Raw genomic sequence first — 12561 nt, 5'->3', positions numbered from 1 at the left:
ATTAATTCATCTTTATGGGAATCGAATATTTGAAAATAATATATGGCATATTAACTTAATTGTTTGTGTAAAAAATCATGGTTATGAAAGCAACTTTTTCAAAACAGCAGCCTTTGTAAATCCTCCTGTTAAAATACCTGTGCCTGTCATGGCACTTGCAGCCTTCACATATTCTGTACCTTCTTTCACATGCTCATTCGCTTGTTGAATATTCTTTTCAATGATATTCAGGCCCTCTCCTTGTTGTTTCAACATGAAATTCATTTGTTCATACATTTCATGGAGCTCGGCAAAATCTCTCTCGACCATTTCCAACTCTCGTTTCGTTTCTTGTGCAATTTTCTTTTCAATCTCAATAGTCTCTGCATCGGCTGTACTTAGAATGAATTGAATTTGTTTTTGTTGAGCTTGTTCTTTGGCCTGTTCTAGTTGCTTTTGATGTTGTTCGTATTTTCGGATGAGATGGTCAGGTTGGTTGGCTCCAGAGCTCATGGCACCAGCCTCAATTGCTTGAAAGAGTTGTTTCTTTTGTTTGGCTTGTTCTTGTTTTCGAAGTGTTTTTCGGTCAATAGTATTTGAAGATGGAAGTGTGGTATTTGTGGTATTTACAGAGTGTTGTAAAGTATGATGATTGCTTTCCATTGTTGTTGAGGTGGTAGTGGTAGTGGTAGTGGTGGCTGGTTGTTGTTGATTCTTCTTCTTTGGTGTGTCTTTGTTGTAGTCTTTGTGTTGCTGTTGTTTCTCTTGCTGATTGGAGGAAACCACTGCTGATGCATCATGATGAGGAAGCATTGAAACAGCAGAAGCAACTGCAGCACCAGTTGAACCACCACCCAACAACGTCTCTGAAGAAGGTTGAAACATGACTTGATCAATCAACTCATCAAATTCCATCATTTGCTCCATTCTCCTCTTTCTGTGTTTTCTCTCCAAACTCTGTCGTAATTTCACCAATTGCAAATAGTGTTGATCAATCTCTGAATATTGTTGCTTAATTTTTGAGAGCTTCATTAAGGTTAATTTACAATTCGTCACTTTGGGTAATTTTTTCGAAAGTTTTGGAAGAAATTGATCCAACAACTCTCGTTTCTTCTCTACTCGTTGAATACTCGTTTGAATTTTGAGACGAATCTTGTCTGTATCATTCTCTGGAAGTTTCCACTTTTCAAGAAGCTCCTCCAACTTGCGAACTCTCTCTCCAAACATTTGAACATCAATGGCCATAACGTACAATAATTTGAACTGTTGTTTGGTTTTTGCAAATTCCTTATCACCCTCCATTTGAATAAGACACGAAGAAGAAGAAGAAGAGGCGATCAAGTCTTCTTCATCACCCGATTGAAAATCATAAAAGCCAGGGAAGGTACTCTCGGAATGAGCCGTGGGTGTAAGAGAGGATGGGGAGTGGAGAGCAGCATTGTTGGAAAACCATGCAGATTTTCGTTTCTCTGTGGTATTAGTAGTGGTGTTGTTGGTTGTGTTTGTTGTGGAATTGCTACCATCTTTGATCAATGATGATGATTCCTCTGTGGTGTGGAGGTTGTTGTGGAGAGAGGCTTTTGAATCACCATGACCATGATCCTGATGATTCTTAATGAAATCCCAATTCAAATTGGTGGGTTTGTTTTTCGAAGGCTTGTTTGCTTTTTCAGCTGAATGAGAGGAGGAAGGCACAACATTGGTTGAAATTGTGTTCTTCTTTCTTTCATCTTGATTGGTTGATGTTGTTTGAAGTTTCTCAGAAGGAGAAGCATTCAATGCCTTTTTACCACCACTACCACCCATATTACCAATTTTACCAATATTACCAATACTACTCGTCTTTCCATGAGTTTGAGTGTTCTGTTGTTGCTGTTGTTGTTGCTGTTCAGATTCGGTTTTTCCAAAATTCAAAGGCTTGACATCCACAAATAATGAACCACAAACACCCTCATGAAATAACATGCTAAAAGATGATGATGCCAGAGAAGCATTTGAACTGCCACTTCTTCCATGACTTGCTCCCGATTCCAAATCCACCACTAATGAAGTCACTTTTCCATACACGTACGCATCCAATTCATCCAATACGCATTGAGCAATTAAATCTCCACCACTCTCTTTATCATGCACGCAAATGGTGATCGTGTCCTTCTTGGGATTCTCTAACATGAGGGGAAAATTTTGATTGAATTGTGGTTTTAAATTGTTTCGTTTGGCAAGAGTTTTTGCTTTAGTAGTTCCATTTACTTTGATGAGAAGATAGGGAGATATTTCAATGGGTGTGGTGGTGTTTTGTAGTGTGGAAGCATCGAGTGAGAGCTTTTCAATGAATAGATCGAGTTGAAAGAGATCGGAATTGGAGGAGGAAGGTTCATTGTTGAATTTGTTGTTTGTGTGGGTGGTTGGTGCAGATCGGAAGCTGTTATTGGATTGAAGAAGAGCGTGTAAATGCTCCGTCCGACTTTTGAACATTTTTTTTGTGAATTTTTTTTAGTTACGGAGCTCGACAAGTGGCAGGAGTGGATTCGATACAAAGAATTCGGCATTGGCAAAAACAATTTTAAAAGTCAAAAGTATCATGATAACATTGTGACTAGTTCGAGTCCGGCAGTTGTAAAAGCACCTTATCGACATTTTTTTGTTTAATTTTGGGAATTATTGAATGATACTTTCAAACAAATCATGAAAGGCTCTCGTTTTTCTCTTTGTTTGAATAATAGACAATAATGGAGGTTCTTTGAGAACTAATTCATTCCGATGTTTTGAAACAGGTCGAGCTGTTCTGAATAATGGTTGCGGTTGATCATTTTCTTTGAAATATTTTATTTTAAAAAAATCCCTATTTATTTGCCGCATCCACTGATGCTATGCAGGACATTATTTAAGGCTCCCAAACGGAGCTTGATGGTTCTGTGTTTGATTCTCTCTGTGTTGATCATGATGATTGCAATGATTGATCATAATCATGTTTACGGATCATCCAAGAAAAAATCAAAAGAGAAGAATAAAGAAAGACATGGAGAGATTATGAGTTATGTAACAGAAGAGGTGATGCCTCAACAACAACCTTTCGTTCTAAACGATGAGAAGGAGTATAGAAAAGAACAAGGGAAAGAACAAAAACGATCTAAAGAGCAAAGAAATGAAAGTAAAGAACAAAGGAGAAAGCAAATTCCTATCGAAAACTCACCTTCCGACACTGCTCCTTCTCCGTCATATACCTCCAAACAGGAGAAGGAATCCAAACGAAAAGGAGACAAGCAAAAAAAGAAGGAAAGAGAACGAGAAATGAAACTGACCGAAGAATTTGCATTAAATCCTCCCACTCAGAAGGAAGAACCTTCAATTCAGAATGATCAAGCTGTGGTGCAACCAACAAAGACCATTGAGATTCCATTATCACCTTCCCCACTTACGCTTACACCCCCCACCAGCGAAGTGCGGCAAGAGCAGCCCACAGTTCAAAAATCATTGGAGTCTTTGAAGCCATCACCAACGAGAGAAGAACGTCCATTAGAAAACCCAAAATCAAATCGTTTGGATGCAACCGAGTCTGTTTTGAAGATTCCAAATTCCTCCGAAATGAAAAGTACAAGTTCTTCTCCCTCTACACCTATCACTACTATTCAACATCAGGAACACCTACAATCTAATGAGAATCTTCGTTTTACTGAACCATCTTTACATGAAAAAAAAACATCAAAAACTGAACGTTTGGAAAAAGAAGGCGAGAAAAGAGAGAAAAAGGGTAAAAAGAGCAAAAAGATGGAAACAACACCAACAGAGACACCTGAAGAATCTATTCACAAGATTCCCAACTCATCCCCTGAGATGAAAAGTGAAATTTCTTCCCCCACGCCTATCGCCACTCAACAACAAGAGAGTAAGGAACAATTAAGCCAATCGAATGACAAACTTCGTTTTACAGAACCTCCAACAAATGATTTGCATACATCCACTGAGCACGAAGAAAGCAGATCAAAAGATAAAGAAAGCAAGAAAAGGGGTAAGAAAGAGGGTGAAACGAGCAAAAAGGAGGAAATACGAGAAACGGTCAAATCAAAACTCCTGGAAATGGTCAAAGAAAAGAGAGAGAAAAGAAGTAAAAACGAAGAATACCAGACGCAGCATGAAATTCCTCAAGAACAACATGCCATATTATCCTCAGCCGAAGTGAAGGAGTCACACGAGATGGGCAATATACAAAAAGAAAAGCCCCCAGTAATCACAAGCAACAACTCATTGAGCAACTCCAGTGAATCCCAACACATGCCTTCCAAGAATTCAACATCAAGTGAAACATCACAACCAGTACAACCAATCAATTCTGAAAATCCCAACAATGTGACGATAACAACTCAGTTACCTACTGTCATCGAGGCCCCAAAAGAAGAGAAACTTACTCAGATCTCCAACAAAACGGACTCTGCCAATTCTCAACAGTCACAACGAATGTTCTCATGTTTTGGAAAGCTATCTGATGCGTTTGATGTATGCTCTGGAAATGGAATATGTATTGAAACTGATAGATGTCAATGCTTTGCATCCTTTGAAGGAAATGAGTGCCAAACACCAATACAAAAACAAAACCTTAAAAATCTCTTGCAAGAACGGGAGAAGGTTGTCCAGCAACAAATGCAAATAGCACAAAAAACCAAAACCAATGAAGACAATGGAAAGCATATGTCAGCTCAGCTGAAACAGTTTGTTGAAGGAATTGCAGAAAATAGTGCAAGTTTACATGAAAAATTAATGTCAGAAGTATACAACGAATTGCATGCACTCGGCATGACGCATGTTGAAAGAAACCACACGGACATTGTGCGAGCAGTTGGTAAACAGCACAAATACCTCTCACAAATCATCAGAATTCAAAAGGAATTCGTGAACAAAATTACAGAGGCTGCCATTTCGTTGAGAAAGCTCAAAGACAGAGAGCAAAAGAAACGTATCTCCTATTCAAGAATGACAGCTTTGCAACAATCTTCGACTAAGGTCATGTTGGATGTGTTGCCTCAAGATGTTTTACCAGCAGGTAAGGTCTCTTGATCAGGTTTTTTGATTGATATATATTATATTTTACTATATACTTTTACCTTACATGCATGTCCCTCCTCATGCTTCGCCATACTTTTTTCATTCTAATGAATTGGATCATGTCGTCAGGCACACGAGTCATTGGTTCAGAATTTTTAAATCCCGCCTCAAGTTGCAATCACCTCTATGTGAAAGGTGACACAAAGAAGGGGCTGAAATGGATTCATCCCTCCTTGTCTGTAAATTCTGCACACACAATGAGAGTATTTTGCAGCGAAGGATGGACTTTGGTTGGATTACACGGCGGTGCTTCCAATGTCCAACCTTTTGACTTTTCCTCCGACATTAATGAAGATGGACTCATGATGCTGAAATTGTCCTTGCAATTTGCTCAACTCAACCTTCAAGTGTTCGACAAATTCAAAACTGGCGAGGTTAAAATTCTTAACCTTAAAAACAATTCGAACATGTACATGAAATCGGAGTGTCCCTTTTCAAAACTGGCACATTACTGTTCCCAAGAATGTGCTTGCGAGATTCGTGAAGAAGGCTCCAACGAATGGATCAAGTCTAGCAAGTCTCCACTCCAAACGGGCATAGCAATGTTTGTCTTCATTAAGGAATCAGTCCCAATAGAAACTGTATATGGTCAAATCGTCTAAGCATCTCTAGTCTATCAATTGTTCAATAAGTGTAAGATTGAGAATAAATAACTCGCACTCACGTATCAGTTGCATTGTATACATTGCTTTTCGCAATTTCTCGATTTGTCCAGGTAGTTATCCATTGGTGGAGCGATGGGGTCACAACATCAGAGCCTTGGTTGTCAGACATTCAAGCCTCAAAAAAATGTCATTTCCTCAAATCCCTTCATCGTCTGCCTCACCAATACAAACCATTTTTGCTCAGCAAGGCTCATTTCATTCCCAACAACAACAACCACCTCAAGGAACTCAGCCAATTTTCTCTGGTCAGCAAGCCGTGATGATCAATGGAATCCCATCAGCAACAACACACATAACCACACCCTCGGTGAATCCCAACATGATGATTCCGTTCAGTTCAATACTACCACCACCACCTCCATCCAGTACAATGGTAAGTCTTGTTCCATCACATTAAGGGTTGAAATTCTAAAAAATTACCTGATTTGGAAAATGATGTCTTGTCATTATGCGTGGTGGGCTATGAACAACTCTTTGCTCATCATCATACTCACACCATCACCATACTCTAATGTATCATACTAAATCTTAACAAATCTGTTGCAGCAAATATCTGCCATTGAATTTTGTGATAGGATGAAATATGAGTATCAGTTCTTGAACACCCAAATGAGCCTGATGAAGGTAGAAAATGAAAAATTAAAGTTTGAGAAGGAGGAAATGTTGGATCAATCTAAGAAGGTAAGTTCATCATCATTTTCATCATTCAACATATCTACTCACCGTGAGGTTTGAAATATTCAATCTTGTTGATCCACCACAACGCTCATTCACGTGAATGACTCAATCTTGTGCCATGTTTCAAAAGTATTTTGAAATGGCCTATCTTCTCAATGTCAATAATCACAAGCTTTCAGAAATGAACTCACGTTTGAATAACCTTCTCAACAAATTGTTGCAAGAGCTTCCCGAAGAGGTAAGTGTCATCATGATGGCATTCATTTGGTATACCATATTAATTCATCATCACCACATTGTGATTTATCAATTCATTCAATGTGGGCTCATGCATGCGTATGCTTACACAACATTATGCCATTCAGAAGGTGCAATCATACAAGACTGAAGTGAGTCAAATCTGTAAAGTCACTGTTGCCGACATTGAAAAAAGAATCAGGCTCAAACAACGAAGTATTTCGTGTGGTGAAGGGTTGCTTGTTGCGGAGACGTCACTTCCATTCAACAACAACATCACGATGGAAAACAAGACAGGCAACAACAGTAACACAGACACAGTGCAACCTTCTCATCCCGTTCCTGTTCATGTTGTTGCATCTTCGTCAAGCAATACCAAGAGCGGTGTTGACACTCCTAGAACAGCAATGTTACTTTCCTCGCCTTCTAAAATGATTCTGACCCCGCCAGCCTCCAGCAATACTCCTGCTGGAGTCAATACATGTTCCAAGCTGTTGAGCACACACTCATCCTATGAGACTGAACATGCTGTATCATCGATTGCCTTAAACCACAATGCACAAAGGCTCTACGTGGGCGGGAAAGGCTGTATTAAGGTATTGCCAATCCAGCCAATGATGATAGATCATGTGTTCAACCATAATACTCCAATGATATCGTCCGTAGCTGTTTCCTCTTCCTCTACAACCTCCAATATTTCTGACATGATGAATGTTGAATCTCTTCCATTTTCAGAGAATGCATTTGTGCGAGCATTAAAAATCACTCGAGACGAAAGAACCTTGTATGCATGTGGAGAAACTAATCAAGGAATACAATGTTACGACTTAGAAAGACTAAAAAAGAAACTCGTCCTTCAGACCTCTGAGAGCTCACTCTCCTATGCGATGTGTCTCATGGAATCTAGTAAGGCAACTGAGCAAACTACTGGTAATAATAACCTTCTGTTCACAAGTCTCTCTAACGGTGCAGTTGCCATGTGGGACTTAAGGTCCAATCATCAGCTTGTAAGACTCTTTGAAGGTCACAAAGCACCTTGCACATCATTGGAGATTTACAATGCCTCATCATCTTCTGCATGCTTACTTAGTGCAGGATTGGATAAAACATTTAAATTATGGGATATTAATTCAGGGAGTGTTATTCAAGAGTATGGCTCAGACTCTCGAATCTTGACCATGTGTTGCTCGCCAACAAGCTGTGGAGAGTATGTGGTCTTGGGCTTAGAAAATGGTTCCTTGGAAATTCTTTCTCTCAGTTCGATGCCGTTGAGACAGCAAGCCGTTCTCTACAAACATTCAGACAGTGTTCTATGCAGCAAATTCTCACCCACAGGAAATTACTTTGTGGCAGGTGGAAAGGACTGCATGCTTTCTGTGAACAAAATTGGTTCTACATCAACAAGTTCCATGCTTCCATCAGAGAAACACTTCAACTCTGTACTCTGTTGTGACATTCAAACGCTCTCACAGAGTGAACAAAACAATCAAGTAGATGTCATTGCAGTCGGAACCTGGGACAAGAAAGTGTATCTCTATAATTTGAAACCCTCTTCCATGACGACACAATGTTAATGTCAATTAATATATGTGTGCGAATATTTTAACACACGTATATATTAATTGATGACGTTTCGACACCCAAATTGAGTTGAATCTCACTCACACAATAAAGAATTCCATCCATCAGAATTTCGAGCTCTTAAAAAATGCCCTCGTCTTCTTTGTTTCAAGAGTTGGGCAGCAAACTGGAAGAGGCATGCTCCTTGATGAATGTTCGTATGATTATTATTACATTATATTTTTAATCTTACCAATCATCATTAATATTTAAATTTTACTTCATTTGAAAACATTAAATTCTGCGTCTGATGATTTAATCAACTCTCGCTAATATTCTTCACAAACTCTGGTATCGGAAAATATATTTCAACAGAGTCCTGACAATCAAAAGAGAAAGGAATCGGAGGCTTTTATTCAACATTGCCAAAATCAACCTCAACCCTACGATTTTTGTAGGCACGTACTAGGTATGTTGGTGAATTTGTAAGGAGAAACCTTCATATTCAAACCCACAAACACACAAATACCTCAATGATTACACTTGTTACATTCAATTTTAATCTATTATTATTTCTTTTATTATTATTATTATTATTCGTCTTTTAACATACTTTTCTATACGAACCATTCTAGAAGGGCAACAATATTCGGAAGTAACAAAATTCTTTGCCTCTAACATTATGAAAAAGGCTATCATTCAGGAGTGGAGTATTTTGGATCTTAATGTAAAACTTCATCTCAGTCAATACATTTTTGAATATATTACATCGGTAGTGTTGGGCGGAAGAGTACCATGCAGCACAACTCCTGGTGTTGGTTCCATAAAACCACCATCAATTTTACAACAAATAGTAAATCAATTGTTGCAAAGCTATGCAATTATACAGAAACGTTCTTGGATTGATGAAGAAGGAGGTGGAAGCCAATTTCGAGAAATGACATATAAACACATTCAACAATTGCTGAATCTGGACAATCAAATGGTTCAACAAAAATCCCAAAACTTGGCTCTACAACTCTTATTGAGTTTGATTACCGAGTTTTCTCTTGGTGGATCATCATCGGAAATTGGAATGAATTGGGAATTTCATGAAAAATCTCGAATTTTATTTCAACAAGATTTTCTTCCAAATTGTTTTGGGTTGGGTATTGATATTTTGAAAAGATCGCTTTCGATTCGAGATGAATCACTGTTTTTTGGAAGGGTCACAAATGAAGATGTTTCAGAATTGTTGAAAATGTCAGTGAACGCTCTTGATTTGATTAGAGAGGTACTTTGTTGGGATTTTTCTCCTTTCAATGAAGTTAGCTCTCTCAAATCCATCATTTCCACAAAAATGTATAAAAACAAATATGCTAGTAGTGGTGGAGGTGCCGGCTCTGCTTCCATAGAACAAGGAAAAATTAATCCAAACTCCAAAGAATGGAAAGAGAGATTTACAAATACTGAAATTTTGAACATGTTCATTCAACTTCACCAAAAATTTAGACAAGGGCTCATGTCTGGTGCCACTTCATCCAATGCATTGGAGGCAGAACTTTTCATAAGGATTACTCATCAAGTGAGACTCTGCCTCACTCAGTGGTGCAACATTTCCAACGAATGTTTTGAAAATGATAAGATGGCCAAACTTAATTTCTTTGTGGGCTTATTGTCGAGTATTTTTGCCCTTATGGGAAAGTAAGTTTTATATTTTTCGATTCTATGGAATTACTCGTTCAACAACTATTTATTCAATGAATAATTTCATGCTTTTTACAATTTTTTGTGAAATTAGCGCCTTGCAAACCTATACGTCTCTCGAATTTTCTCTAATTTGCGGTCAAGAAATTTATGACTGTACACAATGCATTTACAGACTTTTTATTAATTTTGGATTTTTACCTTTCATTGAAATTTATCAATCCCAGACCAATCAAGCTCAGTTCTTTGAAATTATGCAACATTTAACCCAAGCTACAATTCGTACTATGGAAATTTCATCCAAATTTAACGATCAATTCATTGTTGACGGATTAACAACTCTTCTAGGATGTTGGAGCATCATTTGCGAGAGTATTGCCACTTCTAGACTCTCAGTGACAGGCAGTTATCTTGACGCAAAAGGTGCTGATTTTGTTAGACAGTGCTGTTTTGAAATTTTTAAGAGTTATGTGAATTTGAAAGTGCCAGACCAAAGGCCCGTTTCCAACAATGAGGATGATGAGGACGAAGAAGATGATAATGACGAGCTATTTGTGGACGAACAATTGAATGCAATGGGTATTATGGGACGACAGTTTGCAGAGCCATCGCTACAGCTGTTGAATCACAAATTTTCAACTCGCTTCTCGCAACTTCAATCATTATTTGGACAAAGTTTTCAGACCAGCCGAGCACTTGATAATTTATGGGAAGATTTTGAATGGATCATTGAAATTGCAGGTTATGTTGTTGCTGATGATGCTGAAGGTGAAACTCCAACTCTTCCACCAGAAATTGTCGATCTTACCAACGATGACACTGAAGACAATATTTTCTTTACATTTGTGAATGGAATTTTAAAGTTTTCACAATTTGAATTGCTATGCCTATCGAAAAGCCCACAAATGCTTAGCCCAAGAATTTCTAAAACTTTAATGTGGTTCTTTTGGAGATGGGGGCAATCATATCTCATGCCTGAAGTCTCCCATTACACTGAAAGTATAAGTAGGTCTATCCTTGCAATGTACGGTGAAAAATCAGAGAATGGTGTCAAAGTTGTCGACTATCTATTACAAAAGATTTCTCATAATTTAGCACATTGGTCAGCTGAGCACGATACTTGCCAAGAAACTATCAAACTCTTCATTGTCATGTCAAAAAAGAAGTCCATTCAACGATGTGTTGTTAAAACAAATACCTTTGCAGAAATTGTCAAGAATGATTTCAATACGTTTAACACTCTCCATAAGGCACCAAATTGGGTTAAAGGAAAACTCACTCAATGCATTATTTCATGTTGCCCTTCATTCATTAAGGTCAATGAGGAGGGCCAGAAAAATTTTGATGAACTCCATCACGTGCTGAATCTTGTGCTGGTTCCATTGAGAGATCAATTCAACTCGATTCTTGCAAAGAGTGACTTTCATGAAACCTATCAGCAAGCACAAGTGATGGAACAATTAGATTACTGCTTTGAAAAATTTCTGGGTATTGCAAAAGGTTCTACAAATCCAGACATTGCTTCTACTATGGTTCAATTCTTTAATTCGGAACAGATTTTAGTGAATTTAGTGAAACTCATGCATCAATATTATCTTCATGAACAATTTGTTACTCTCATCATTCGTGTTTTTAAGAGCTGTATTAAGGCGTTCGTGAACTCAATTACAAAAGACCAATGTAAATCTCTATTTAGCATTGCACTTTCCATGATTCAAACCTTTACACAGATACATTCAAAAAAGAATGGTGACAGTTCACAAGCAGGAGGATCTAAACATCGAAGACCTAATGCCCTTGATGATCTATCTGAAGAGGAACGATACAAGGATTTATTACTAATTTTAAAAATGCTCACCTGTATGATATCAAGAGATTTTTTGGATTTTTCTGAGGATGGAAGTAGTGCTGTATTTTCTGCAGAGGTTCGAGTGAAAACCGACACTCACACAACAGATGCACTTGTAAATTATGTTTTTCAAGGAATTCATTTGATGCTTCCGTTGATAACGATAGATCTTTTAGATTTTGCTCCTCTGAGAAAACAATACTTTAGGTTGATCTCATTCATGATGGAAATGTATCCAGAGAAGGTGACCATTTTACCGCAACCATTATTTAACCATTTCATAAGCGCTTTAGTTTTTGGATTGGGACAGTAAGTAGTGTTGTTCAATTTTGAGTTGCTGACCATGTGCTCTCTCATCATTTGTGAATCATGTGAATTTTTCATGTGTGACTAGTTTCGAGTTGGACATTGCACAAGAAAGTTTTGATGCCATACATGCTCTCTCATCATTTAGATCTCAATATCCAAATTCGTTTGATTTACAGGATCAGTCATTTGTTGGAATGCTCATCAAGGAATGTGTTAACATGCTTTTATATGAAACTTTTGATATTGAACTGTTGCACAATATTAGCGACACCTTATTTGGATTGATATTGTGGGATCAAAACAGTTACAGGATGGTAGTGGAAAGCATTCTCCAAAACGAGCCCTCTCATGCACAAGATATTGCGAAAGGCTTTCAATATTTGGACAATGGAATTACAGAAATGACCTTGCAACGAAGAAACATGGTCAAATTTTATGAAAATCTGGAAAAGGTCATTCCGAAAATTCGATGTTTTACAAGAAGAAAGTAAAGTGTCA

The 12561-nt window shown here is 37.9% G+C and overlaps 4 protein-coding genes across 4 annotated transcripts; 3 read left to right on the top strand and 1 right to left on the bottom strand.

Annotated features, from left to right (window-relative positions):
* Positions 1–81: 81 nt before the first annotated feature.
* FDP41_000847 (uncharacterized protein) lies at positions 82–2454 on the bottom strand (the record flags this gene model as incomplete). The annotated part of the gene is made up of 1 exon (XM_044712326.1): positions 82–2454. The coding sequence occupies one exon, from the start codon at positions 2452–2454 to the stop codon at positions 82–84; it is 2373 nt and encodes a 790-aa protein (XP_044569661.1).
* A 477-nt stretch (positions 2455–2931) lies between these two features.
* On the top strand, positions 2932–5681 carry FDP41_000846 (uncharacterized protein; the record flags this gene model as incomplete). Its single annotated transcript, XM_044712315.1, has 2 exons — positions 2932–5017; positions 5149–5681. 2 exons carry the CDS (start codon positions 2932–2934, stop codon positions 5679–5681), a joined length of 2619 nt encoding a protein of 872 aa, XP_044569660.1.
* A 187-nt stretch (positions 5682–5868) lies between these two features.
* FDP41_000845 (uncharacterized protein) lies at positions 5869–8233 on the top strand (the record flags this gene model as incomplete). The annotated part of the gene is made up of 4 exons (XM_044712304.1): positions 5869–6117; positions 6291–6425; positions 6553–6660; positions 6788–8233. The coding sequence occupies 4 exons, from the start codon at positions 5869–5871 to the stop codon at positions 8231–8233; spliced, it is 1938 nt and encodes a 645-aa protein (XP_044569659.1).
* A 134-nt stretch (positions 8234–8367) lies between these two features.
* FDP41_000844 (uncharacterized protein) lies at positions 8368–12554 on the top strand (the record flags this gene model as incomplete). The annotated part of the gene is made up of 5 exons (XM_044712293.1): positions 8368–8433; positions 8595–8688; positions 8855–9902; positions 10000–12063; positions 12149–12554. The coding sequence occupies 5 exons, from the start codon at positions 8368–8370 to the stop codon at positions 12552–12554; spliced, it is 3678 nt and encodes a 1225-aa protein (XP_044569658.1).
* Positions 12555–12561: the final 7 nt, after the last annotated feature.

This window comes from Naegleria fowleri (genome assembly GCF_008403515.1).
Source record: "Naegleria fowleri strain ATCC 30894 chromosome Unknown tig2, whole genome shotgun sequence".
NCBI classification, from domain to species: domain Eukaryota; phylum Heterolobosea; class Eutetramitea; order Acrasida; family Naegleriidae; genus Naegleria; species Naegleria fowleri.
Note: the sequence above shows the minus strand (reverse complement) of the source record. Positions and strands in the feature narration are given on the sequence as shown.